Here is a 26,814-nt window from a genome sequence, read left to right as displayed (position 1 = left end):
GTATATTAACAAGAGCTTCTGAAGACAAGAGATCTTGAACAACATGCCTACGAAAGAAGCCTAGTTGTTTCTGAAAGACCAACGCTGATAAGTAGTTATTGATGGAAGCCAATAAGGCAGCTCTTTTATGGCTGAAATAGCATGCTAAGTACAATGTAACTCTCCACAAATTCAGAGGTTGGACTTATGAAGAATTACAAGCTGAATGGAAAAACTTAATGAACAAGACCCTGATCAGGATCATCCTAAACCTGATTAGGAGGTAGTAGAAGCAAGGATTTCTGAAGAAAAGTCAAGAGAAATCCTAAAAATGAAGATTGAGTTAGTCGTGGCTAATTTTCATACAAGAAGAGAAACTACACTCTAGGGAATAGATTAGCCGAGGGTTGCTTATAGGGATTATGTATAAAAAAGAAAGAACAACCCAAGAAAGTTCCCTGAACCAAAAGCTTTATCTACAATTAAGCTCCCTAAAAAGCAAAGTTGTCCAAACTACTGCTCTGATTCCTAGTTCTTCATAAGAAGGGATTAAAACAAGAAACCTGGCTCTAAAAGCCAAAAGAAGACATCTTACATAATAATAATAATAATAATAATAATAATAATAATAATAATAATAATAATAATAATAATAATAATAATAATAATAATAATAATAATAATAATAAAAAGAAGAAGAAGAAGAAGAAGAACTTCAAGCCATCAAGGATATTCAAAGAGATGCCAAGATGGGCTTTGAATTTGATATTAATATGTTACCTACTTCATCTTCTCTATCAACATTGGCCATTACTTCAGCTGCTAATCAAAGCCTGTAAGGTTCCAAAGTTACTAAATGGTGTAAGCTAAAAAATAGATCCTATGTAACTTTAGAATTAGATTCAGGTACTTCCCAAAGGGTAGATCTTCAACAATTGGAAAGCGGATTCTTGCGCGTCACCCCAATTGTACTTAGTACCCTTGTGAGTCAAAGCGGTGAGGGGTTGAGAAATCTTTGAAAATCCCTCGATAAAACGCCGGTAGTAGCCGGCCAGTCCTAGGAATAGTCGCACCTCAGTTGGAGTCTTGGGTGCTTCCCAGTTTTTGATGGCCTCTACCATACCAGGATCGACATGGATACCATTCTCGTTGATCACATGTCCTAAGAAGTGAACCTCGCGAAGCCAAAATTCGCATTTAGAGAGTTTAGCGTACAGTTGTTCCTTCTTCAGCAAAACTAGGATCAACCTCAAGTGTTCTTCGTGGTCGGCCTTGTTCTTGGAGTAGACGAGGATATCATCAATAAAAACGATCACAAACTTGTCGAGGTACGCCTTGCATACTCGATTCATGAGATCCATAAATACGACTGGTGCGTTGGTTAAGCCAAAAGGCATAACCGAAAACTCGTAGTGACCGTACCGAGTTCTGAAAGCCGTCTTTGAAATATCTTCTTCGCTAACTCTTAATTGATGGTAACCAGATCTCAGATCGATCTTCGAGTAGTAACTCGATCCTTGTAGTTGGTCGAACAGATCATCAATTCGGGGTAAGGGATAACGGTTCTTGATCGTCACCTTGTTCAGCTCTCGGTAGTCGATACACATGCGAAAAGTCCCGTCCTTCATTCGGACAAATAAGACAGGGGCTCCCCATGGTGATGAGCTAGGTCGGATAAAACCTTTATCCAACAAATCTTGCAGTTGAGTGGACAACTCTTGAAGCTCTGCCAGTGCGAGCCGATACGTGGCTCGTGCTATGGGTGCTGCACCGGGTGTCAATTCGATTTGGAACTCGACTTGCCGAATAGGTGGGAGTCCAGGCAAATCCTCCGGGAAAACTTCCGGAAAATCTCGTACAATCGGTATGTCTTCGATTTGCTTCTCCTCCGCGGGTTTCTCAACAATATGGGCTAGAATTGCCGGATGACCCTTTCGTAGATATTTCTGCGCCTTCATGAGGGTGATGACGCTGGTGGTCATGCCGCTTTTCTCGCCCTGGATCGAAATGATCTCGCCGAAAGGGGTAGTGATGTGGACTATCTTGTCATGACATATAATCTCCGCTCGGTTCTCAGATAACCAGTCCATGCCGACAACGACATCGAAACTACCAAGCGTAAAAGGTATGAGGTCGATATCAAAAGTATGACCTGACAGTTTCAACTTACATCCCGCAAGTACATGAGTTGTTTCTATAGACTTACCGTCAGCTAATTCAACAGGAAACTTAGCATCTAACGGGGTTGGAATTAAGTCTAAGAGTTTACTAAAGGCTTTCGACATAAAACTCCTATCAGCTCCAGTGTCAAACAAAACAGAAGCAAAACAGTCGTTCACAGGAAACTTACCGGTCACCACATACGGGTCGCTGCGGGCTTGGCCCGACCCAATGACGAAAGCTCTACCTTTACCATTGCTTCCGCCACTGCTGCTACCTCCATTGTTCTCATTCTGCTTTAGCTTGGGGCAATCCTTCCTGAAATGACCCTCTTGACCACACTCGAAACATCCTTTAGTCTCCATGGGTGGTTTAGGAGCACCCTTTGCCGCTAGGTCTCCCCAACATTCCTTGGCCTGATGACCCATTTTTCCGCATCTCAGACACTTGACACGGTCACACGGGCCAGCGTGGTGATAGTTGCACTTGTTGCATTTCATCATTAGTTTGTAAAAATTTTGTTATATGTCACATTCACCTTTTTCTCATTAGTAGTTTAACGCATGTATATAATGAAGAAGAGAGTCTCTTCTTCATTACCACTTTTCACACATTAAAATACTCACCTGATCAGAGTATTATTGTACTAGAAAATCAAAGTGAATTATGAGCTAAGGTGAGGGGGAGCAATAGATTGTAATCATTCAATTATAGTTAATACATAATTGGTCTTCCATATGAAACCTGTTAATTAGCTCAAATGAGTCCCGTTACATGGTTTTTATTTCATATACTAATTGATTCGTAGTTCAAGTATGTTTTCAATTAAAGTGATACTAATTCATACAAAGAATTAGTTCAGATGTTTAGTGTTTCTTTGGTTGTAAATTATAATCATTAGCTTATATTGAGATATAGAATTCTAACACAGTAAATATGATACAATATGATATCATGTTATATAATATGATATAGTATCATATAATGTTAGTGTTTGCTTAAGACTTTAAGCAACTTCAAACCCAAATCCAACTCACATAGAATATGATACAATATGATATGATATTGCATGATAAGATATGATATTGTATAGTATGGTATGGTATGGTTATGATATGGTATGACTGTGATACGATACGAAACGATATGATATGATACGATACGGTACGGTAAGGTATGATTATGAAATTATTATATGATTATCATATCATATCGTATAAGGGAGTTTGTGTATGTGATAAGCTATCTACAAAACCACAAATATCAACATTGTGGCCTTCACATTTTAGTTGCGTTTAAGACTCCATTATTCACCTTGTTTCACAGGTTGTACATTCTTCACTTATTAGATCGATCGACAACTTGTTGCTTGACACTGTTAAAAGTCCGGATCTTTTCATAGTCTAACAAGTCGATCTTCCAAAAAGGTCTATTTTGATACATTTGTCCTGTGCATTTATCAAAAATTTTAAATTTATTTACTACGCCATCGATGATCTATAAACTTGATGCTAAAGCAAGTTTGATAGTTTTGTAGAAATTAGGTGGTCAATTTTATGTGCAATAATTTTCTTGTCCAGTTGTTGTTTGTACACACATAGTTAGATTTGTTTCACATACCTTAGTTACTGCTCTAATTAACTAGTAAAGACTTGGGTCGGTAAGATCGAAGATTTTCATAAATAATTTGTTAGTTTCAATATAGTTATTTTCGGCTTAGTATAAATTCTATTCCTAAAAAGAAAAAAAGAAATGCTTTGCTTCGGTTTTTCGATTATAGTAGGGGTATTTATGGTTCAGTTTAGTACCATGAACCATCCAAGCTGGTCATCAGTTTAGTTTCACGATTGGTTTTTTTCTAAACTTTCTGCCAGTCGGTTCGGTTTCAAAAGTTATCAGTTGAATGAAAGGTTGACGATATTGTGTGAGAAATTTGAGTTAGACCAATTCAAAAGGGGCATTTTGTTTTGATGATAATAATATAATAAGGGTTTGATTATTTTGTTTGCACAGATGTTAGAGATAGGAGTTTATAAAGCTACAACTTACCATGCTTCTGGTCCCATCATTTCTCCCAAATTGGGGAAGATTTTGTGACACAATATTATAACTCTCTTTGAATTTATCCACAAGATACTTGTACATTTTATAAAGAGGAAAGTGTCATATCTCGTACAAAATCCAATGTAACGTGTTCGATAACAACTATCAAGGTATGCAATCAAGAAGCATTTTGACTGTAGAGAGAATTGTGGTTTTCCGTCCCATATGATTTGTTCAAATATGCTATTTCAGTCTAGATAAGTTCACGAGATGAACAAAACCGCAAAGAAATTGAAACTGGTTTCTGACAGTAGTTTCAAATAAAGAAAATGGTTCTGCTAGAAGAAGAAGATTCACTACCATCTCTTCCGGCCAAAAGATATAAACCAAATAAATTTGATGACTTGATCACTCATCGAGAACAAGAGGCAGCAAAAGCTTTGGCTGAAGCAGCCTAGATAATGCCTGATGAAGAAGCATCAAGAGTATATCAACAAGTGATTATGAAGACAAGAGATCTTGAACAACATGCCTACGAAAGAAGCCTAGTTGTTTCTAAAAGACCAACAGCTGATAAGTAGTTATTGATGGAAGCCAAGAAGGAAGCTCTTTTATGGCTGAAAGAGCATGCTAAATACAATGTAACTCTCCACAAATTCAGAGGTTGGACTTATGAAGAATTACAAGCTGAATGTGGTATAGTAGAAAAGCTTAATGAACAAGACCCTGATCAGGATCATCCTAAACCTGATTGGGAGGTAGTAAAAGCAAGGATTTCTGAAGAAAAGGCAAGAGAAACCCTAAAAATGAAGATTGAGTTAGCCGAGGCTAATTTTCATACAAGAAGAGAAACTACTCGATAGGGAATAGATTAGTTTAGGGTTGCTTATAGGGATTCTGTATAAGAAAGAAAGAACAACCCAAGAAATTTCCCTGAACCAAAAGCTATATCTACAATTAAGCTCCCTAAAAAGCAAAGTTGTCCAAACTACTGCTCTAATTCCTAGTTCTTCACAAGAAGGGATTAAAGCAAGAAACTTGGCTCTATAAGCCAAAAGAAGACGTCTTACATAACAACAACAATAGCAGCAGCAGCAACACCAACACCAACACCAACAACAGCAACAGCAAAAGCAACAGCAGCAGCAACAACAGCAACAACAGCAACAGCAGCAGCAACAGCAACAGCAGCAGTAGCAGCAGCAACAACAACAACAACTTCTTCAAGCCATCAAGGGCATTCACAGAGATGCCAAGATGGGCTTTGAATTTGATATTAATATGTTACCTACTTCATCTTCTTTATCAACATTGGCCATTACTTCAGCTGCTGATCAAAGCCAATCAGGTTCCAAGGTTACTAAATGGTGTAATGTCACACCCTCAGAATCCACTAACGGAGTTTTACCGTTAGAGGGTGTGAACTAACAGGATCGTAATCATTAGTTATAATCAAACCATAAATAAAGTTTTCAATCCACGAAAACATTTAAGTGTAAACAAATGCGGAAGCGTAAAACCTTTAACCAAAAGTTGCGTCACGCAGGACGACTTAAAAACCCAATAATAATAGTTTAAAACAAGTTTGCATAAACAGTAACGTTAAAAGTAATGAATGATCCTATACCGCGCGCCCGCCTCGGTTACCTGAGAATGACATACTAAAAGTGTCAACACAGGGTTGGTGAGTTCACAAGTGCATATACAATAAAGCGTTTGCGTTTACGTTTGCGTTTAGCGTTTTGCGTTTAGCGTTTTGCGTTACCAGATAGTGTTAAATCAATTATATATCTATAGGTAGCTAGCCTATAAAGCAAGTATTACTAAGTGTTAGACACCGAAGCTGACTGTTTATCATGTGCCTTTCCACCAGGTCTATCCCGACCATGGTAATGTGTTAGCCAAAATTACACCCACTCGACCTCCAGTCGAGCTTAGCGTTGGGTGGGGTTTGTCAAACCCAGTAGTACTACTCAACAGTGACTCGCTATTATCCAATACTAAACGGTTCGATGTGTGAAGGACTTCAGTTGTTTCGTTTGCCACTTAGCCTTTACAAGTGATATATAATCTAATAACAAAATCTAAAAGCGTTTCGGAGTATGTATTCTCCCCCAAGTGAAAAGCGTTTAAAAGAGTTAAAAGGGGAAACGTGAAACTCACTGTTTGCGAAGAATTCCAAAAACGAGTAAACCAAAGGATGCGCGTCACAGAAAAATCCTCACTAGCGTTCTAAAACAACAAATGAGATTTTCTAAGTGTTGGAACTATTATCGAGTCTCTAGACTCGGCACATAATACCTATGCATAAAATTCGTTTCGTGTTTTGTTTGTGAATTGTGTGTGTCTCAACGAACACATTCGTGATATGTTACATGTGTGAACAACTATTTACGTGTCAAGTATTAATAGTGTACATTTCTAGAAATTATTCCCCGCAAGGGCAATTTGGTCAAAACATAACAATTATTTAGCAATTAGCACGTTTCATGTATTTTCACAAAGTTCAACAGCTAGTTTCATCAAGACAGAATTCTACTTGAAAGATTACTCTATTCAACAGATCATAGCATCTCAATTAATTCACCAAAAATCGTCACAAAAGCATACATGAGTTAGGTTTCCAGAACATATTTTATTGTATTTTTATTCCTCATATATTTCTCACAATGATCAAAACATTACAGCAACTCACAGCAGTCAAAATCATGCGCAACAGAATGTTATTTGTTATTCCCGTTAAATGAAAAATCCAACTAATGCAAGACCAATTGGGTTAGGTTCTTCACTCAATATTTTAACTTCCAGAAGTGGAACCAACCCATTTGGTCTTGTATTTCATGAGATATGATAATTACAAAACAACCTAACAGCAGGTCTCACAATTCAGATTTGCACTTCAGTTTTGTAAAATAATAAAAGTTAACCTTTACTCATCCAAAAATTACAACCTTGGACTTTATAGAAACTAGACTCAACATAGTACGCTGTAGTGTTAACAACCTCGACCAATTTCCAAATTAACATTTAGTTACAGTTGTCTAAACATAACTTACAATCTGTCCAGTACCAGTTTTGACCTTTAATCACATTTAAATCGTTTGAGCAACCAAAACACCTCCAAATTAGGCGTGGTTGGGTTTTCTGGAAACTAGACTCAGAGTACTACCTCTTAGACTCATAAATAGCTCAGTTTGCTTTTATATTTAACAAGTTACATGTCGTTCAAGTTTAACAATCTCTGCTGTCAAAACTCAGCAAGCACAAACAATTGTCTAACATGCATCCTAAGCATACGACATATCTCCAAACATGTAATAAACATAATTATTCATCAAAATCAGTAGTAACCCTCTAGGGTTTACAAACAATCAATGATTTAACAATCTTTCACCGTTCAAAATCACATATGATCATCTAAATCAATAACCAACGCATAATCAATCATATAATCAACCCTAGTTCATCCTACTCATAATTTTCGTGACCTAGGGTTTTAGATTAACCCATTCAAGATCAAAATTAAACATGTATAATACATAGGATAGTTGTTTATACCTTCCTAGCACCTTAATCTTCAATAAACTTGAACAATTCTTGTATGTATGTCTGTGTATGATTGACGGCAGCCAAGAGAGCAAGTGGGGGGGGGGGGCGATCGGGTTGTGTGGGGAGAGGGAAAGAGTTAGGGTTTTGTTATTATAAATAATAATATGTTACATCAAGGCCCCTCAACTTCTAATTAATACTTTTCTTGCCTAAAGTAACTTGTTTGCATCTTGAGTTAACGTTTTATACAATATTATCAAATAACACATAAGCCTAACACATAATTATCACATAATTATTGTTTGGATGTTTTTCGTTTATTCACCAATGATTTGCGTCAACTCGTTTGCGTTTCGGTGCAATCCCGAAAGACTACACATGTAGTAATTGTCAAGCGTCATTTAAACCCTAGTTTAAATGTAATGAGGTGTGCGTTATAGATCAAGTGATCTCAAGTTTGAATTGACGGAGTTTGGATTAACGGAGTTAACCTGAAATTGACGAGTGTCACATCATTTCCATGTTAAAGAATTTTCGTCCCGAAAATTTGAGTCAAGTCGCGATGAGTGTCTGAAAAAGCAAGAAAAAATTTCAGTTTGTCATATCATCCCCTAGTAGAAAGAAATTTCATCCCGAAATTTAATTCATACCTCTGGTGATTTCTGAAGGTTTGACGGGTTTCGCGGTTTTCGGTGTTTGGTCAACCCTTCAAAAAGGTGAGGATACTTTTTCATCATTTGATCCTCGCGTTCCCACGTGAACTTCGGTCCACGTCTCGAGTTCCAACGAACCTTAACGATTGGAATTTTGCTGTGCTTGAGTGTTTTGGTTTCCCAATCCAAAACTTCGACTGGTTCTTCAATAAAGCGTAGTTGTTCATCAACTTGCAATTCGTCCAAAGGGACTGCTTGGGTTTTATCGGATAGGAATTTCTTCAAGTTGGATACATGGAATACATAGTGTACACTGCTGAGTTCTGTTGGTAAGTCCAGTCGGTACGCCACCGGACCAATGCGCTCAGTTATCCGGTAGGGACCAACGTATCGTGGGTTGAGTTTGTTTCGCTTCCCGAAGCGAACCACACCTTTCCAAGGTGAGACTTTGAGTAATACTTGGTCGTTCAGTTGGAATTCAAGAGGCTTTCGACGCTTGTCGGCGTAACTCTTTTGGCTATCTCGTGCTGCTGCCATACGGTTGCGGATTTGAACAATCTTTTCAGAGGTTTCAAGTACTAGTTCTGGACCAGTGATTTGGCTATCACCCACCTCTGCCCAGCAGAGAGGTGATCGACACTTTCGTCCGTACAACGCTTCAAACGACGCTGCTTTAATGCTTGCGTGGTAGCTGTTATTATACGAAAACTCTACCAAAGGTAAGTGAGGTTCCCAACTTTTTCCGAAATCCAACACGCATGCACGCAACATGTCCTCCAAGGTCTGAATAGTGCGCTCACTTTGCCCATCCGTCTGAGGATGGTAGGCTGTGCTCATATCAAAGCGGGTGCCTAGTGCGCTTTGCAGTGACTTCCAGAAATGCGAAGTGAAACGGGGATCTCGATCAGATATGATTGAGACGGGCACTCCGTGTCTAGACACTACTTCTTTCATATAGATGCGAGTCAGTCTTTCTATTTTGTCTGATTCCTTGATCGCTAAGAAATGCGCAGACTTAGTCAACCGGTCAACGATCACCCATATGGTATCGCATCCCATCGGTGTTTTGGGTAATCCCGTGATGAAATCCATGGAAATGTGTTCCCATTTCCATGTTGGGAGTTTCGGTTGCTGTAGCAGACCAGGCGGTTTCTGATATTCAATTTTGACTCTTGCACAAGTCAAGCATTTGCTCACGTAGGTGGCAATGTCGGCTTTCATGTTTGGCCACCAGTAAAGTGCCTTTAAGTCATGGTACATTTTATCTGAACCAGGGTGGATGGAATATCGGGACTTGTGTGCTTCGCCCATCACTAAAGTTCTCAACTCTCCGTATCGAGGGACCCAAATCCGGTTTTCGAAATATCGGACCCCGTCCGATTTGGTTTCAAGTTGCTTGTTCATGCCCCGCATAAGTTCTGATGGGAGATTATCGTCATTCAAGGCTTCGAGTTGCGCATCACGAATCTGATCGGGTAAGTTGGCGTGAATCGTGAGTTGTAATGCTCGCACTCGTCTAGGTTTATCGGTTTCTTTTCTGCTGAGAGCGTCGGCCACTACATTGGCCTTGCCAGGGTGGTACTTGATGGCACAATCATAATCCTTAAGAAGCTCGACCCAACGACGCTGTCGCATGTTCAGCTCCTTCTGATCGTAGATATGTTGGAGACTCTTGTGGTCGGTGTAAATGGTAAACTTGGTACCGTACAAGTAATGCCTCCATATCTAAGGGCAAATACCACAGCTCCGAATTCTAAGTCATGGGTCGTGTAGTTCTTCTCGTGAATCCATAGTTGTCGAGAGGCATAGGCTATAACCTTCTCGAGTTGCATCAGCACGCAACCGAGACCTTGTATCGATGCGTCACAATGTACCTCAAAGTTTTCTGTTCCCTCGGGAAGGGCTAGGATAGGGGCACTACAGAGTTTGGTTTTCAACAATTGGAAAGCGGATTCTTGCGCGTCACCCCAATTGTACTTAGTACCCTTGTGAGTCAAAGCGGTGAGGGGTTGAGCAATATTTGAAAATCCCTCGATAAAACGCCGGTAGTAGCCGGCCAGTCCTAGGAATAATCGCACCTCAGTCGGAGTCTTGGGTGCTTCCCAGTTTTTGATGGCCTCTACCTTACCGGGATCGACATGGATACCATTCTCGTTGATCACATGTCCTAAGAAGTGAACCTCGCGAAGCCAAAATTCGCATTTAGAGAGTTTAGCGTACAGTTGTTCCTTCTTCAGCAAAACTAGGATCAACCTCAGGTGTTCTTCGTGGTCGGCCTTGTTCTTGGAGTAGACGAGGATATCATCAATAAAAACGATCACAAACTTGTCGAGGTACGCCTTGCATACTCGATTCATGAGATCCATAAATACGGCTGGTGCGTTGGTTAAGCCAAAAGGCATAACCGAAAACTCGTAGTGACCGTACCGACTTCTGAAAGCCGTCTTTGAAATATCTTCTTCGCGCACTCTTAATTGATGGTAACCAGATCTCAGATCGATCTTCGAGTAGTAACTCGATCCTTGTAGTTGGTCGAACAGATCATCAATTCGGGGTAAGGGATAACGTTTCTTGATCGTCACCTTGTTCAGCTCTCGGTAGTCGATACACATGCGAAAAGTCCCGTCCTTCATTCGGACAAATAAGACAGGGGCTCCCCATGGTGATGAGCTAGGTCGGATAAAACCTTTATCCAACAAATCTTGCAGTTGAGTGGACAACTCTTGAAGCTCTGCCGGTGCGAGCCGATACGTGGCTCGTGCTATGGGTGCTGCACCGGGTGTCAATTCGATTTGGAACTCGACTTGCCGAATAGGTGGGAGTCCAGGCAAATCCTCCGGGAAAACTTCCGGAAAATCTCGTACAATCGGTATGTATTCGATTTGCTTCTCCTCCGCGGGTTTCTCAACAATATGGGCTAGAATTGCCGGATGACCCTTTCGTAGATATTTCTGCGCCTTCATGACGGTGATGACGCTGGTGGTCATGCCGCTTTTCTCGCCCTGGATCGAAATGATCTCGCCGAAAGGGGTAGTGATGTGGACTATCTTGTCATGACATATAATCTCCGCTCGGTTCTCAGATAACCAGTCCATGCCGACAACGACATCGAAACTACCAAGCGTAAAAGGTATGAGGTCGATATCAAAAGTATGACCTGACAGTTTCAACTTACATCCCGCAAGTACATGAGTTGTTTCTATAGACTTACCGTCAGCTAATTCAACAGGAAACTTAGCATCTAACGGGGTTGGAATTAAGTCTAAGAGTTTACTAAAGGCTTTCGACATAAAACTCCTATCAGCTCCAGTGTCAAACAAAACAGAAGCAAAACAGTCGTTCACAGGAAACTTACAGGTCACCACATACGGGTCGCTGCGGGCTTGGCCCGACCCAATGACGAAAGCTCTACCTTTACCATTGCTTCCGCCACTGCTGCTACCTCCATTGTTCTCATTCTGCTTTAGCTTGGGGCAATCCTTCCTGAAATGACCCTCTTGACCACACTCGAAACATCCTTTAGTCGCCATAGATGGTTTAGGAGCACCCTTTGCCGCTAGGTCTCCCCTACATTCCTTGGCCTGATGACCCATTTTTCCGCATCTCAGACACTTGACACGGTCACATGGGCCAGCATGGTGATAGTTGCACCTGTTGCATTTCTGGTGTTTCCCAGCATAGCCGCTCGAACCCTTCCCGCCACCATTATTGTTGTTGTTGGGACCCTGATTGTTGAAGCTCCGAGTGAGTTCGGGCTTACGGTAGTGTTGTTGCTGTGGGGGGTTCGATGATGAGTAACTGGTGTTGTAAAATTTCCTCTTTCCATTACTCGAGTTGTTGTTGCTGTTGTTGTCAGTACTCGGGTTGTCGCGGGTTTTAGAGGTCGAACCTCTAGGTGGTAACGCACCTTGGGTCACTCCCTGATCCGTCAGTTTGTGAGCTAACCGGATCGCTTGTTGAATTGTAGCCGGTTTAGAAGACATCACCATACCCTGAATTTGCGGTACCAACCCATCGATGCACATCTCGATTCTCTTACTCGGCAGGTCTACCATCCGTGGACACATTACTGCTAGCTCGTGAAAACGAGTGGTGTAGGCTTCAATCTCGGAACCCACCATTTTCAACGACCAAAACTCAGATTCCAGCTTCGCGATTTCCTATCTAGGACAATACTCTTCCCACATCATGTTCTTAAACTCTTTCCAGTTCATAGCGTTTGCTAATTTCAGTCCAAGAATTTGCACATTTGAATTCCACCAAGTGAGAGCAGAATCTTCCAGTGTTCCAGCAGCAAATTTGACCCTACTGGTAGGTGGACAGTTACACATCTCGAAAGTTGATTTGGCCTTCTCAGCCCAACGCAGGAAACTTATGGCTCCCTCAGTGCCCTTAAACGAATTGGGCTTGCAATCCAGGTAGTTCATGAAAGTACACGTTCCAGCTGTACCTCCGGCTTGATTTTGAACATGTGCGGCTAGAGCTGCCGCCGCATGGTCATTCAATAAAGTTTGGAGTTCTGTTGTGGTTAGTTTAATGTTACCGCGACCATGACTAGCGTTTCTTCCAGACATCTAGGTGTTATCATCCTGAGATGTCATCGCCTGAGGACACGTCCGAGTGTGCATCCTCCTCAGTATCTTCCTCGGGTTCTTCCTCAGGTTCTTCTGCATCCGGGGCAATCTGCGCCCCTAGTGTGTCGCATCGGGCTAGAGCTGTCGTTGCAAGGGCTCTTGCACTAAAAATTTAGTCACGCAAATCTATCATCTCTGCTTGCATTTTGTTCATTATCTCCATTTGCTGTACATGAGCATCCTGAACTTCCTTCATGGCTTCAGTCAGGTGGGAAATTCTCTTCCTAGCCTTTGCTCCATCCCATATCAATCTAGTAACATTCACTCTCGTCGAGTACATAATGTCAACTTCACGCTCTAAACAGGAGGCGAGAGCTGCGAAAGCACGCTCCATTGGTTCGGTTATGGGTGGTAGCGTGTTGAAGGATATAGGACAGCCCGGGTGAGGTAATGGGGGAACTTGCTCACGGTAAACCGTACGCTGAATCAAACTCGGGTACCAACTCCAACTAACGTTGTCTTCGTACATGTCTCCAGATAGGCGATGTCTCTTCGGTGCAGGGGCTGCTAGTGTCGGGACTACTCGAGGTGGCGATGAGGTAGGTAGCTACGGTTCCTTTCCATGAGCATGAGTCATCTGGTCGGATGATGATGATGATAGCGTCGACATCCTTACAGGATACGTCATGTATGGGTTACGCGCGTATGTGTGAATGAGGTAAAAATATAAAGAAAACGAATAACTAAATATATAATACACATTTATATATGCAGTGCGTAAAATTATAACTAATGGGTCGTTGCGGTTATAGTCTAGTATGAATGCATTTCTAATTCGCTATAACCAATGGCTTTGATACCAATCTGTCACACCCTCAGAATCCACTAACGGAGTTTTACCGTTAGAGGGTGTGAACTAACAGGATCGTAATCATTAGTTATAATCAAACCATAAATAAAGTTTTCAATCCACGAAAACATTTAAGTGTAAACAAATGCGGAAGCGTAAAACCTTTAACCAAAAGTTGCGTCACGCAGGACGACTTAAAAACCCAATAATAATAGTTTAAAACAAGTTTGCATAAACAGTAACGTTCAAAGTAATGCATGATCCTATACCGCGCGCCCGCTTCGACTACCTGAGAATGACATACTAAAAGTGTCAACACGGGGTTGGTGAGTTCACAAGTGCATATACAATAAAGCGTTTGTGTTTACGTTTGCGTTTAGCGTTTTGCGTTACCAGATAGTGTTAAATCAATTATATATCTATAGGTAGCTAGCCTATAAAGCAAGTATTACTAAGTCTTCGACACCGAAGCTGACTGTTTATCATGTGCCTTTCCACCAGGTCTATCCCGACCATGGTAATGTGTTAGCCAAAATTACACCCACTCGACCTCCAGTCGAGCTTAGCGTTGGGTAGGGTTTGTCAAACCCAGTAGTACTACTCAACAGTGACTCGCTATTATCCAATACTAAATGGTTCGATGTGTGAAGGACTTCAGTTGTTTCGTTTGCCACTTAGCCTTTACAAGTGATATATAATCTAATAACAAAATCTAAAAGCGTTTCGGAGTATGTATTCTCCCTCAAGTGAAAAGCGTTTAAAAGAGTTAAAAGGGGAAACGTGAAACTCACTGTTTGCGAAGAATTCCAAAAACGAGTAAACCAAAGGATGCGCGTCACAGAAAAATCCTCACTAGCGTTCTAAAACAACAAATGAGATTTTCTAAGTGTTGGAACTATTATCGAGTCTCTAGACTCGGCACATAATACCTATGCATAAAATTCGTTACGTGTTTTGTTTGTGAATTGTGTGTGTCTCAACGAACACATTCGTGATACTTTACATGTGTGAACAACTATTTACGTTTCAAGTATTAATAGTGTACATTTCTAAAATTATTCCCCGCAAGGGCAATTTGGTCAAAACATAACAATTATCTAGCAATTAGCACGTTTCATGTATTTTCACAAAGTTCAGCAGCTAGTTTCATCAAGACAGAATTCTACTTGAAAGATTACTCTATTCAACAGATCATAGCATCTCAATTAATTCACCAAAAATCGTCACAAAAGCATACATGTTTTAGGTTTCCAGAACATGTTTTATTGTATTTTTATTCCTCATAGATTTCTCACAATGATCAAAACATTACAGCAACTCACAGCAGTCAAAATCATGCGCAACAGAATGTTATTTGTTATTCCCGTTAAATGAAAAATCCAACTAATGAAAGACCAATTGGGTTAGGTTCTTAACTCAATATGTTAACTTCCAGAAGTGGAACCAACCCATTTGGTCTTGTATTTCATGAGATATGATAATTACAAAACAACCTAACAGCAGGTCTTACAATTCAGATTTGCACTTCAGTTTTGTAAAATAATAAAAGTTAACCTTTACTCGTCCAAAAATTACAAACTTGGACTTTATAGAAACTAGATTCAACATAGTACGCTGTAGTTTTAACAACCTCGACCAATTTCCACATTAACATTTAGTTACAGTTGTCTAAACATAACTTACAATCTGTCCAGTACCAGTTTTGACCTTTAATCACATTTAAATCGTTTGAGCAACCAAAACACCTCCAAATTAGGCGTGGTTGGGTTTTCTGGAAACTAGACTCAGAGTACTACCTCTTAGACTCATAAATAGCTTAGTTTGATTTTATATTTAACAAGTTACATGTCGTTCAAGTTTAACAATCTCTGCTGTCAAAACTCAGCAAGCACAAACAATTGTCTAACATGCATCCTAAGCATACGACATATCTCCAAACATGTAATAAACATAATTATTCATCAAATCAGTAGTAACCCTCTAGGGTTTACAAAAAATCAACGATTTAACAATCTTTCACCGTTCAAAATCACATATGATCATCTAAATCAATAACCAACGCATAATCAATCATATAATCAACCCTAGTTCATCCTACTCATAATTTTCGTGACCTAGGGTTTTAGATTAACCCATTCAAGATCAAAATTAAACATGTATAATACATAGGATAGTTGTTTATACCTTCCTAGCACCTTAATCTTCAATAAACTTGAACAATTCTTGTATGTATGTGTGTGTATGATTGACGGCAGCCAAGAGAGCAAGGGGGGGGGGCGATCGGGTTGTGTGGGGAGAGGGAAAGAGTTAGGGTTTTGTTATTATTAATAATAATATGTTACATCAAGGCCCCTCAACTTCTAATTAATACTTTTCTTGCCTAAGTAACTTGTTTGCATCTTGAGTTTAACGTTTTATACAATATTATCAAATAACACATAAGCCTAACACATAATTATCACATAATTATTGTTTGGATGTTTTTCGTTTATTTACCAATGATTTGCGTCAACTCGTTTGCGTTTTGGTGCAATCCCGAAAGACTACACATGTAGTAATTGTCAAGTGTCATTTAAACCCTAGTTTAAATGTAATGAGGTGTGCGTTATAGATCAAGTGATCTCAAGTTTGAATTGACGGAGTTTGGATTAACGGAGTTAACCTGAAATTGACGAGTGTCACATGTAAGCTAAAAAAATAGCTCCTATGTAACTTTAGAATTTTATTCGGGTACTTCCCAAATGGTAGATCTTCAAGATGTACCTATGCTGGATGAAAGTTTTGTTATTTAGTTTATAAAATTTATCAAAGATTCAACCCAAAGAAGATTCTCGAAGATAATACAGTGGAGTAAAGGGAATAAATGGTTTTGGGATCATCAGTTTAGGGGAAGATTGTTAAACCTTGTAAAGAACTCATGTCCCAAAACCAAACAACTGATGATACAAACATCAGTTGTTCTCCACTATGAAGTTTTTGTAAACTAATGCTCCAAACTTATGAGCATGCAAACTGCTTATATGAAAGAACTGAAGACACAACAGATGATCAAACTATTGAAGATCATAACAACGAAAGACTAACAACCGATGGCCAAACATCAGTTGTTCTAATCAAAGATCAGATTTAGCATAGGATTCTCTTTAGTTAGTTATTTCATCATTAGTTTGTAACAATTTTGTTAGATGTCACATTCACCTTTTGCTCATTAGTAGTTTAACGCATGTATACAATGAAGAAGAGAGTTTCTTCTTCATTACCACTTTTCACACATTAAATTACTCACCTGATCAGAGTATTATTGTACTAGAAAATCTAAGTGAATGATGAGCTAAGGTGAGGGGGAGCAATAGATTTTAATCATTCAATTATAGTTAATACATAATTGGTCTTCCATATGAAACCTGTTAATTAGCTCAAATGAGTTCCATTGCATGGTTTTTATTTCATATACTAACTGATTTGTAGTTCAAGTATGATTTCAATTAAAGTGATACTAATTCATACAAAGAATTAGTTCAGATGTTTAGTGTTTCATTGGTTGTAAATTATAATCATTAGCTTATATTGAGATATAGAATTCTAACACAGGGAATATGATATCATGTTATATAATATGATATAGTATCATATAATGTTAGTGTTTGCTTAAGACTTTAAGCAACTTCAAACCCAAATCCAACTCACATAGAATATGATACAATATGATATGGTATTATATGATAACATATGAGATTGTATAGTATGGTATGGTAAAGTTATGATATGGTATGACTGTGATATGATATGATATGATATGATACGATACAAAACGATACGATACGATACGGTATGGTATGATTATGAAATTATTATATGATTATCATATCATATCATATAAGGAGTTTGTGTATGTGATAACTCTATCTACAAAACCACAAATATCGACATAGTGGTCGTCACATTTTAGTTGCGTTTAAGACTCCATTCTTCATCGTGTTTCACAGGTTGTACATTCTTCGCTTATTAGATCGATCGACAAGTTGTTGCTTGACACTGTTAAAAGTCCGGATCTTTTCATAGTCTAACAAGTCGATCTTCCAAAAAGGTCTATTTTGATACATTTGTCCTGTGCATTTATCAAAAATTTTAAATTTATTTACTACGCCATCGATGATCTATAAACTTGATGCTAAAGCAAGTTTGATAGTTTTGTAGAAATTAGGTGGTCAATTTTATGTGCAATAATTTTCTTGTCCAGTTGTTGTTTGTACACACATAGTTAGATTTGTTTCACATACCTTAGTTACTGCTCTAATTAACTAGTAAAGACTTGGGTTGGAAAGATGGCGATTTTCATAAATACTTTGTTAGTTTCAATATAGTTATTTTCGGCTTAGTATAAATTTTATTGATCCTAAAAAGAAAAAAAGAAATGCTTTGCTTCGGTTTTGCAATTATAGTAGGGGTATTTATGGTTTAGATTAAATCTGTGAAACCATCCAAGCCGGTCATCAGTTTAGTTTCACGATTGGTTTTTTTCTAAACTTTCAGCCAGTCGGTTCGGTTTCAAAAGTTAACAGTTGAATGAAAGGTTGAAAATATTGTGTGGGGAATTTGAGTTAGACCAATTCAAAAGGGGCATTTTGTTTTGATGATAATAATATAATGAGGGTTTGATTACTTATTTGCACAGATGTTAGATATAGGAAGATTTTGTGACACGGTATTATAGCTCTCTTTGCATTTATCCACAAGATACTTGCAAATTTTATAAAGAGGAAAGTGTCATGTCTCGTACAAAAGTCAATGGAACGTGTTCGATAACAACTATCAAGGTATGCAATCAAGAAGCATTTTGACTGTTGAGAGAATTGTGGTTTCCATCCATATGATTTGTTCAAATATGCTATTTCAGTCCAAATAAGTTCACGAGATGGACAAAACTACAACGAAATTGAAACTCTAGGGGCGAAATAGTAATTTTATAACTTTTTGACTGAAATAGCAAATTTGAATTAACCACAAGGACGAAAACTGCAGTTCTGTCTTGACTTGATGAGTAATTAATTAGTTAGTACTCACACCATTAATTTGGTTATGATATTTCTTTACTCTATGGTTTAGGAGGTTAAAACTGAACTATTGGATTCTGAAATGAGGAGCGCGGCTGTCATTCTACTCACTGTTCACTCTCAAAAGACGATAGCGAACTCGATTCTTGTTGGTGTCACAGGCTTATTAAGCAAAGATGGCAAGTCAAAATGCTTCCATCAAAGTTTTTTGTTGGCACGACAAACTCGTGGCTTCTATGTGAAAAATGATTTCCTTCGGTTTACTGACATGAGCAATACACCCATTGGTATATATAGTGTTTGTCTTGTGTTGTTTACTGAAAAATGTTCCATCACGTCTCTTGTTTTGTTTAGCAGAATACAACGAGGTTTCAATGAAAGAAAAAGCTTCGGATGTTAATCAAACTAGTGCATACATTGTTCATGTGGCAAACGGTTTGTCCACTGCAACTCGAATAGGTAGAGCCTCTATTTAACATTTATATATACCACCCAACTTATTTAGCTATATATCATGTACGAGTGCTAGGTGTTGGCATTGATTTTTCACTAAATTCTCGTTCATGAAATGTTGCAGCTAAGACGATCTTAGTGATGGACTTACCACCAAATGTTACACGCAAATCAATAGCCCGTGCAGTTAAGGAATTCGGACCCGTCAAGTACAAGAACATCCATATTAGAGGATACGATGTCTGATAAGCTTATTTATGCATTTTTATGTCCGACAATGTTGCATTATTAAATTCTGAATCATTAATTTGTTTGCAGGACGATTATACTTTTGCATTTGTGGAGTTCAATAAACTCAGAGCAGCAAACCTAGCCGTTCAGGTATGTACGCGCATAATAAAGTTAATTCATAAGGTTGCATTATAATAAGTAATATGAGTAGTGATTCTTTAATTATAGTTGTTATGTCGTAGAACCTTATTCTTCCGTACATCGAAAGAAGACTAGACTAGATACATACATACATGTGTAAGTAACTAACTTAACTGACCTTATAAGGAAATGTTAAATCTAAATATTGATCATTTTGAGAGTAAACTATTTTCTTACATTTAAAAAACAAAATGGCCAAGTCATGAATATTATTTAAGATTAGAGTCAATAATCAAATGATTCTTGTTATTGCAGGTTGGGTCTATTGATGTAGATGGACGGGAGTGCCTTGTTGAGCATAAGGAAAATCGTATTGAAGATTTGTGATAGAATGTTGAATTTTGTAATGAATATTGTGGAAGTGTTTGTGGGATGATAATTCCAGTCTGTAATTTTTTTCTTTAAGAACCTGTCTTTTTAAGTTATATTTACTGGCTTAAGTTAATTACTATGGTGTAAGGATCACCCACTCATACTGGCTATGTCTGTGTTTTATTAGATCCTCACTCGAATGTAGTATTTATTTCTTAATCTTAAAAAAAAAAAAATTATGTATTTAGTCTAATTGACGAATACCCTTTTCTCTCAACTATGAGTACTTTTTTATGAAAAATTTTAATATTTTATTATTTTTATAAATTCTTAATTGTTCTAAATTCTTTTTATTTTGTGTCAATGCATTATTATAACTAAAATATATTACAACTGACTCTACAACAAAACCAAATCGTCAAAATTCAAATTCTGGCGACTATTAGCTTAAGCCAAACACGAGGAAAAAAATTTACTATTGGCTCGCACGAATAAATTTCAAATATATTTCCTTTTCTTTTGTATATAAAAAAGATAAAATAAACAAATTACATATATACAGTCACGTTGATATGAATAAAAACTTGGGTTGACCATACATTAAAACATCAATAGTTCGCTTACCTCGAAACTAGGGCCACTAAATGAGCCATGTTCATAAGTTGACAAGTCGAATCTGACATTGTCTCAAAAGGTTTATACGAAATCTAGTCACACATACTAACTCAAACACGACATGCATTTTTGCAAGCTGACACGAGCTGTACCGTTTAACTAGAAAAAAAATATGTTTAGCATTTATTTTCATTATTAATTTGTGTATTAATACTTTAAAGTTCTAAATTTATATTATTTTACTAACCAATTATCTTTAAATCCAATTATTTTTAAACTTTAAATTTTGACATAAAAAATTCCAATAGTTACATAAAACATATTTTAAAAAAAAATAATAAATAGATGGTTTAAACAGGTGACACCGTGAACCCGCTACGCTAGGTTGACATGAACAAGACTCGCTTAGCAAGTGTTCATGGGTTGACTCGAAAGTCACCTAAACCTATTATGTTAGGTTTGTGTCGTGTCAGAAAGAAACATTACCGTAACCAATGACTTGCAATTTTAGGTTCTCAAATGAACAATATAATCTATTTAGTTTTCAACCTTGAACAACACTCCTACCAAAGTAGTCATATTGATCACAGTATGAACCACAAAGAAACCATGAGACACATATTTCAAATAATATGAACTCATGACAACCAACAACTCATCACTCTGCACACTTCGGGGCCGTTTGGTTGTCTTTCCCCACCCTGTTAACTTTCTTTCATCCAATCCCAACACCTGCTTAGACGGTGATGGCGACAGTTTCAGTGGTGGTGATCTAGTGGCGGTTGGAGCTGTCTCCACCGCCTTCAGCTTCCGCCTACCCCGGGCCCCATTTCGTTTTGATCCTAAATTCCAAGAATGCCCTGTAGCTCTCATCAATCCTCCAAATATTTGAATGTCTTCGGTTATCTCGTGCCTAGATAAAGAAGTCCGTTTGGAAATCCCTGCGGGCCCTGCCTCTCCTCCCTTGCCCTCTGCGGGGCCTACAATCTTCGGGGCCCACTTCATCTGGTTCCTGATTTTCAGGAGCCAAGGGTGTTGGCATGTAATCTTCTTCTTTGGTCTCCTCTAATTGTAAATTCAACATCTCATATTCATCGATTTCACGTGTGTCGGAAGCTATGTTTTTCTCACCAGAATTGATGACATCAGCAAACCATAAAAGTGGATCATCGTTGTCGCTGTTGTCATTGGCTGCTTTAGGCACGGCCCCCAAGTGATCTCGCTGACTAGACATTGCAACGATCGCTTCGGCTGCAATCTTTTGAAGCTCTTTGTTTTCAAGATTATCCGGTTCATCTTCTTCATCAATCCCTGAAACAGCAGGTGCTTCTAAATCTATCTCTATAGTTTTCCTTTTCGAGCTTTTAAAAGATTCTGTTACTAATAAATCGTCATCATCGGTCACACACGAATTCAAGTCAAAATTATTCTTGATTTCTGCATCTTTTTTGACATCAATCTGTTTGTCTATGTCATCATAAACATCCCAAGCTACATTGATGTCAATTTCTCTGCGTTCAACTGTTGATGCAGAGGCCATATCACCATTCTTACAGATTACTGATTTAGTTTTAAGCCACGGAAGCACAGTTTGGTCACAATTTCTTGAATTACCGTCATCTTTAGACAAGTTCTGAACCGAATTCAAATCCATATCTTTTATAGTATCCGCTAAATCAACAAAGTTTGAGCCTTTAAATATCTTTTGAGGCCCAAAGTCAGATGAGTGCACTCTAGCAAATGGTTCTTTTAACCCGGATGATGACCCATTGACATTTATATGCCACTTGTCTCTGAAAACCTCATGGCTGTTATGAGATGCTATAAAAGGCAGGTGTGTTTGGCACAAGGTTAACTTGTGAGTAAAGTTATCGTTTGACTTTCCCCAAGAATTCCCCATACCTGAGTTACTCGTAAACGGGTATGCACTAGGAGGGCTAAAGAGCAAAGGAATTTGATTAAAACGAGAGGTGTGATTCATATTGTTTCTATCATTCCCTGTTTGAAATGAAGATATGTAGTTTAGTTCAAAGCGGTAATACTATGAAACAGACATTAGAGGTGCCAAATGGGAATGGGTCAAGCGGGTCACTTTAATAGACGGTTGAAACGGGCCGGGTTTGGTTAGGCCGACCCACAAAGTCAATATTTTGAATTTTAAAAGGGATATTGGATTTTAATAATTCAAAATTTGGCCTTGACCGGAATAATCCAACTTAAGAAATTCGTCATGTTAATCCCAACTTTCACCATATTGGCTTCCACCAGGCCTTTTTCTAATGGAGACTAACCAAGTTAATTTTGGGGCAAATTATGTCATTTCTCCAAGTTGATGGGATAAGACAAAACTTTTGTTTATTTTTCTTCTCCAACTAGGGGTGCAAACGAGCCGATCCGAGCCTGAGCTCAACTAGCCTCGAGCTCGCCTAGTTTAACTTACACAGAGCTTGAGATCGAGCTCGACTCGCTTCTATCTCTCTTTCTAAAGCTCGAGCTCGGCTTGTGAGTGGTTTTTAATTAATTAAGTTTTATATATTTCTAATTATTTTTATATATATTTTTAATTATAACTTTATATAATATGTATAGTTTATTTATTTTTTTCATAACTATATATATTAATTAATAACAACTGTATAAATTTTCAAACCCTCCCTTCATAAACAGATGGTGGTGGTGGCAATGGCGGTGAGTTCATAAGTTTAATTACATTTTGCATTTGTCCCCCTCAACTTGGAGAAATGACATATTTTGCGGGTTAGTTCCCGTTAAGAAAAGACTCAGTAGAGGCCAATAGGATGAAAGTAGAAATTAATCTAGGGAATTTCTTAAGTTGAGATTGAAAATATACCAGCCAATAGGCCAAAGTTTAGATTATTAAAATCCAATATCCCATTTTAAAAAGATTGCTAAATATATCATAAAAGGCAACCTTCAAGTGTCAACCGGTTTGCCCCGTTTCTATTTTAGTTAAATCACTTCATAACACCCAATTGACCCATCTCAAAAGTAAAACGCTTTAAAATAATAGAAATCACCTGGTTTAGCAGCTGGATCAAGAAAGTCAACATCTTGACAGTAAACGGGCTCATTAAGATCCGCCAACCCGTTAGATCGAATAGAGCAACTATCTTTCTTCCCACCATCATCAAAAAAAGTGTTCACTCCATTAGCTACGAATCCATTTTCTTTAACCGAAATCTGGTTATTATCTGCAGTATGTTCAGCTTCTTCGGCCTCGGTATACTGATGAGCCGGAAGTTCAAGATCAAACAACTTTTTTCTAACTTTTGAAGGTCTACAATCCACTACCTCGCAATCCTTTGACCCGTTCCCTTTTGAGAAAGTTAATGGAGAAATACTTATTTCAGCTCCAAAAATAGCACACGGTTTTCGAGACGCCACGAGGCTTGGAGAAGATGACGTATTGATAGAAACATGATATTTATACAACTCTTTTCTTTTAATTTTAATTTCTTCTATCAAGTCTCTCTGTCTTCTATAAAGACGGTGGAGTTCATAAACCTTGTATAACAAACATAAAATCAAATAAGGGGATGTTTAGCATTTGTGTTTCGAGATAAAGGTAAGCCCGTAAAAGGTACCTGGTTCCTGAAGATGGCCTCGTGCTGAAGCATCTTTTGTTTAAGCTCGTGTTTATCATGACCTGAATATGCATCCGTGACGGTCCTTGGAGTAAAACTATCATAATAATGGCTGTTGGTCAATGTGTGAAATAGATGCCAACTGGTATTATTTGAATCTTCAGCGGCATTTCTCATGGAGTAGTATCCCGGGAACGAGTTCTTATAATGTGTTTCTGTTCCAGTTCCTGTTAATAGCTCAAATAAATTACACAAACCCTTATCAAGAGCAACAAAATTTTTGTGTTCGGTACCAATTGCTCATATTATAGGCATGAAATCTAGCTTCATTTAATTTATGGCAAAATAAATATAATCTATGACTAGATAAGATAACACACAATTTAGCATATCAGCTTATCAAGAACCCAAAAAAGAACTTCCCTGTTTGCAGTTCATATTAATTCAGAATCTAAATATAAAATAAATATACAAATAATAACCACGTAGTTTTTTGGTCAACTGGGGCTAGAAAAAAAATGTACTAAATAAAAAAGTAAAACTTTTTTAAAACAAAAATCAAGAAACATATTAGAACTCAAGAACCCTGAAATATTTTTTGCAATAACTTCCAGAAACAAAATAATTACATTGATAAATTGTGTAATTGAATGCAATTATCAACATTTTCTCTATACCCAAATTAATTATTTTTTCAACAATTCTAAAAATTCAAACAAAAGGTTGAATCTTTATGAAACAGATTATTTATAATACAAGGCCAAACCTCCAAGAAAGAAAAAACGAGAACTTGCAAGAAAATTGTACCTTAGACCCACATCTTTATGAGCTTTGAAGAAACTGGAATTGATTGAAATGAACTCAATGAATCTTGAAAATGAAACAAATTACAAAAATGGCAAAAGCCTTTGTAAAGAAAAAGAAAGAAAGAAGGTTTTTCAGAGAGAGAAGAAATCTTCACACAAAGAAACGACCTTCTTAGAAGTTAGAACAGTGACATGAACTTTGTCAACATTTGCTCTATTTTTATTCTCTCTCTCTCTCTCTCTCTCTCTCTATATATATATATATATATATATACACATACTAGTTTACATGCCCGTGTGACACACGAGTTGAAAAATTAGTTTTAAGATATACCAATAATATAAATTTTATACATGGAAGCAGATATTTACAACTTCACATCCAAACTATTTATAATCACATCAAAACTAACATTTCAGCACCAACAATCATCCTTTTCAATTCATGCACAAAAGAGTGCTTTAGACTTATTTTGATCATGTTTGTTCACCATAAAACTAATATTTACTGGAATCTCTCATATTAGCCACCTTTGATTGCCAAAAAATATTAAATATCAAACCTTTTTGCCAACTGTATGTGTTGAACAGAATAGCCAAAATGCTTTATTTTTGTATACAAAATGAAAAACCATCTATAGTAATTCCTTATTAACTTTTGAGGTCAAATGTACAGATTTCATGATCCTAAATTGAGGCAAAAAATACCGCAAGTCAAATATGGATTTGTATGTGGTAACAATGCAACATGCTTTATTTTTGTATTCGAAATCGACTGAACCTATCATCATGTCTCTCTTTTGTATTCATGACCAGACACTAACACCAAAGTTAACAACATCCACCACGCAATTCTGTAGCTAGCTGCATATCAATTTGATATTAAACAGTTACCAACTTGCACCAGTTGATGTTAAAAGATCTTAAAAACGCATTTTAGTGCAAAATGTACAATTCAAACTTGAGATTTAAGAACACTTGTATACGACAAACAATGAGAAAGTATCAAACCTTGATATAACTTCAGAATTCATACAATAATTACACAAAGTAAAACCTAGCTTTCAATAAATCATTCGAAATTCAAATGGATTTAGGAGTAAAACCTTACCTAAAAATTACTTTGAACAAACTTATTTAAGAAATTTATTTAAAAAACTTACACTCCTCATCAGCATATATTCCTCAGCTCACTTACATTCACCCTTGATGCAAACAATTAGTGAAGCATTCTTTAAGCCTCTCACTTCCTACACTGTTGCACATATAATTAGTTAATGCGAGAAGGCTTCATGTATTGACTGTTACGCCCAAAACGCAGATGATAATTTGCTTAAACAGCAGCGCAAACAACAAAATCATAGACTATTAACCAAAAAACAATCAAACTCACCAAATTAAGAACCAAGGAGCATTAACAAAAACTACCATATCGAGACAAACTTGTTTTCTAGCTCTCAATCAACCGACGATTCGTGATTATTCATAGCAAAGTCCTAACCAACCTAACATACAAACAAATTAAACATGACGTAAATTAATTATTCAAATATCATAGAGGGAATGTGAGAAAGTATATACTTAAAAATCACCGGTAATATCACATTTAAGAAAACCTCAGTTTGATTCACTGAACTCTAAATTAACAACCTTTAGATCAAAACTAAAAATATAAATGGTAAGTAAATTAAAACTTCAAATTGAAATAATATTATTACCGGAGCATGAA

At 37.6% G+C, this 26,814-nt stretch overlaps 1 protein-coding gene and 1 pseudogene across 2 annotated transcripts in view; one reads left to right on the top strand and one right to left on the bottom strand.

Annotated features, from left to right (window-relative positions):
* The first annotated feature begins 18,579 nt into the window (after nt 1-18,579).
* The window catches only part of LOC143620583 (uncharacterized), a 185,491-nt gene continuing 177,256 nt past the window's right edge, over nt 18,580-26,814 (top strand). Inside the window, exons 1-5 of the mRNA XM_077092248.1 lie at nt 18,580-19,149; nt 19,220-19,321; nt 19,440-19,555; nt 19,634-19,696; nt 20,003-20,080. Of these exons, the coding sequence (XP_076948363.1) occupies nt 18,945-19,149; nt 19,220-19,321; nt 19,440-19,555; nt 19,634-19,696; nt 20,003-20,074 (558 nt within the window). The 5' untranslated portion in view covers nt 18,580-18,944 and the 3' untranslated portion in view covers nt 20,075-20,080. The remainder of the gene's footprint in view (nt 19,150-19,219; nt 19,322-19,439; nt 19,556-19,633; nt 19,697-20,002; nt 20,081-26,814) is intronic.
* LOC143620621 (uncharacterized) lies at nt 21,212-25,192 on the bottom strand (annotated as a pseudogene). The gene is made up of 4 exons (XR_013151365.1): nt 25,087-25,192; nt 24,280-24,506; nt 23,713-24,199; nt 21,212-22,672 (listed from the first exon to the last, which is right to left on the bottom strand). The product of XR_013151365.1 is annotated as an uncharacterized LOC143620621 (transcript).

Source organism: Bidens hawaiensis, unplaced genomic scaffold, assembly GCF_021521415.1.
Source record: "Bidens hawaiensis isolate Kalapana, Puna unplaced genomic scaffold, B.hawaiensis_p1.1 tig00002617_1, whole genome shotgun sequence".
NCBI classification, from domain to species: domain Eukaryota; kingdom Viridiplantae; phylum Streptophyta; class Magnoliopsida; order Asterales; family Asteraceae; genus Bidens; species Bidens hawaiensis.
The sequence above is the reverse complement of the archived record's forward strand: the minus strand, read 5'-3'. Positions and strand labels throughout refer to the sequence as shown.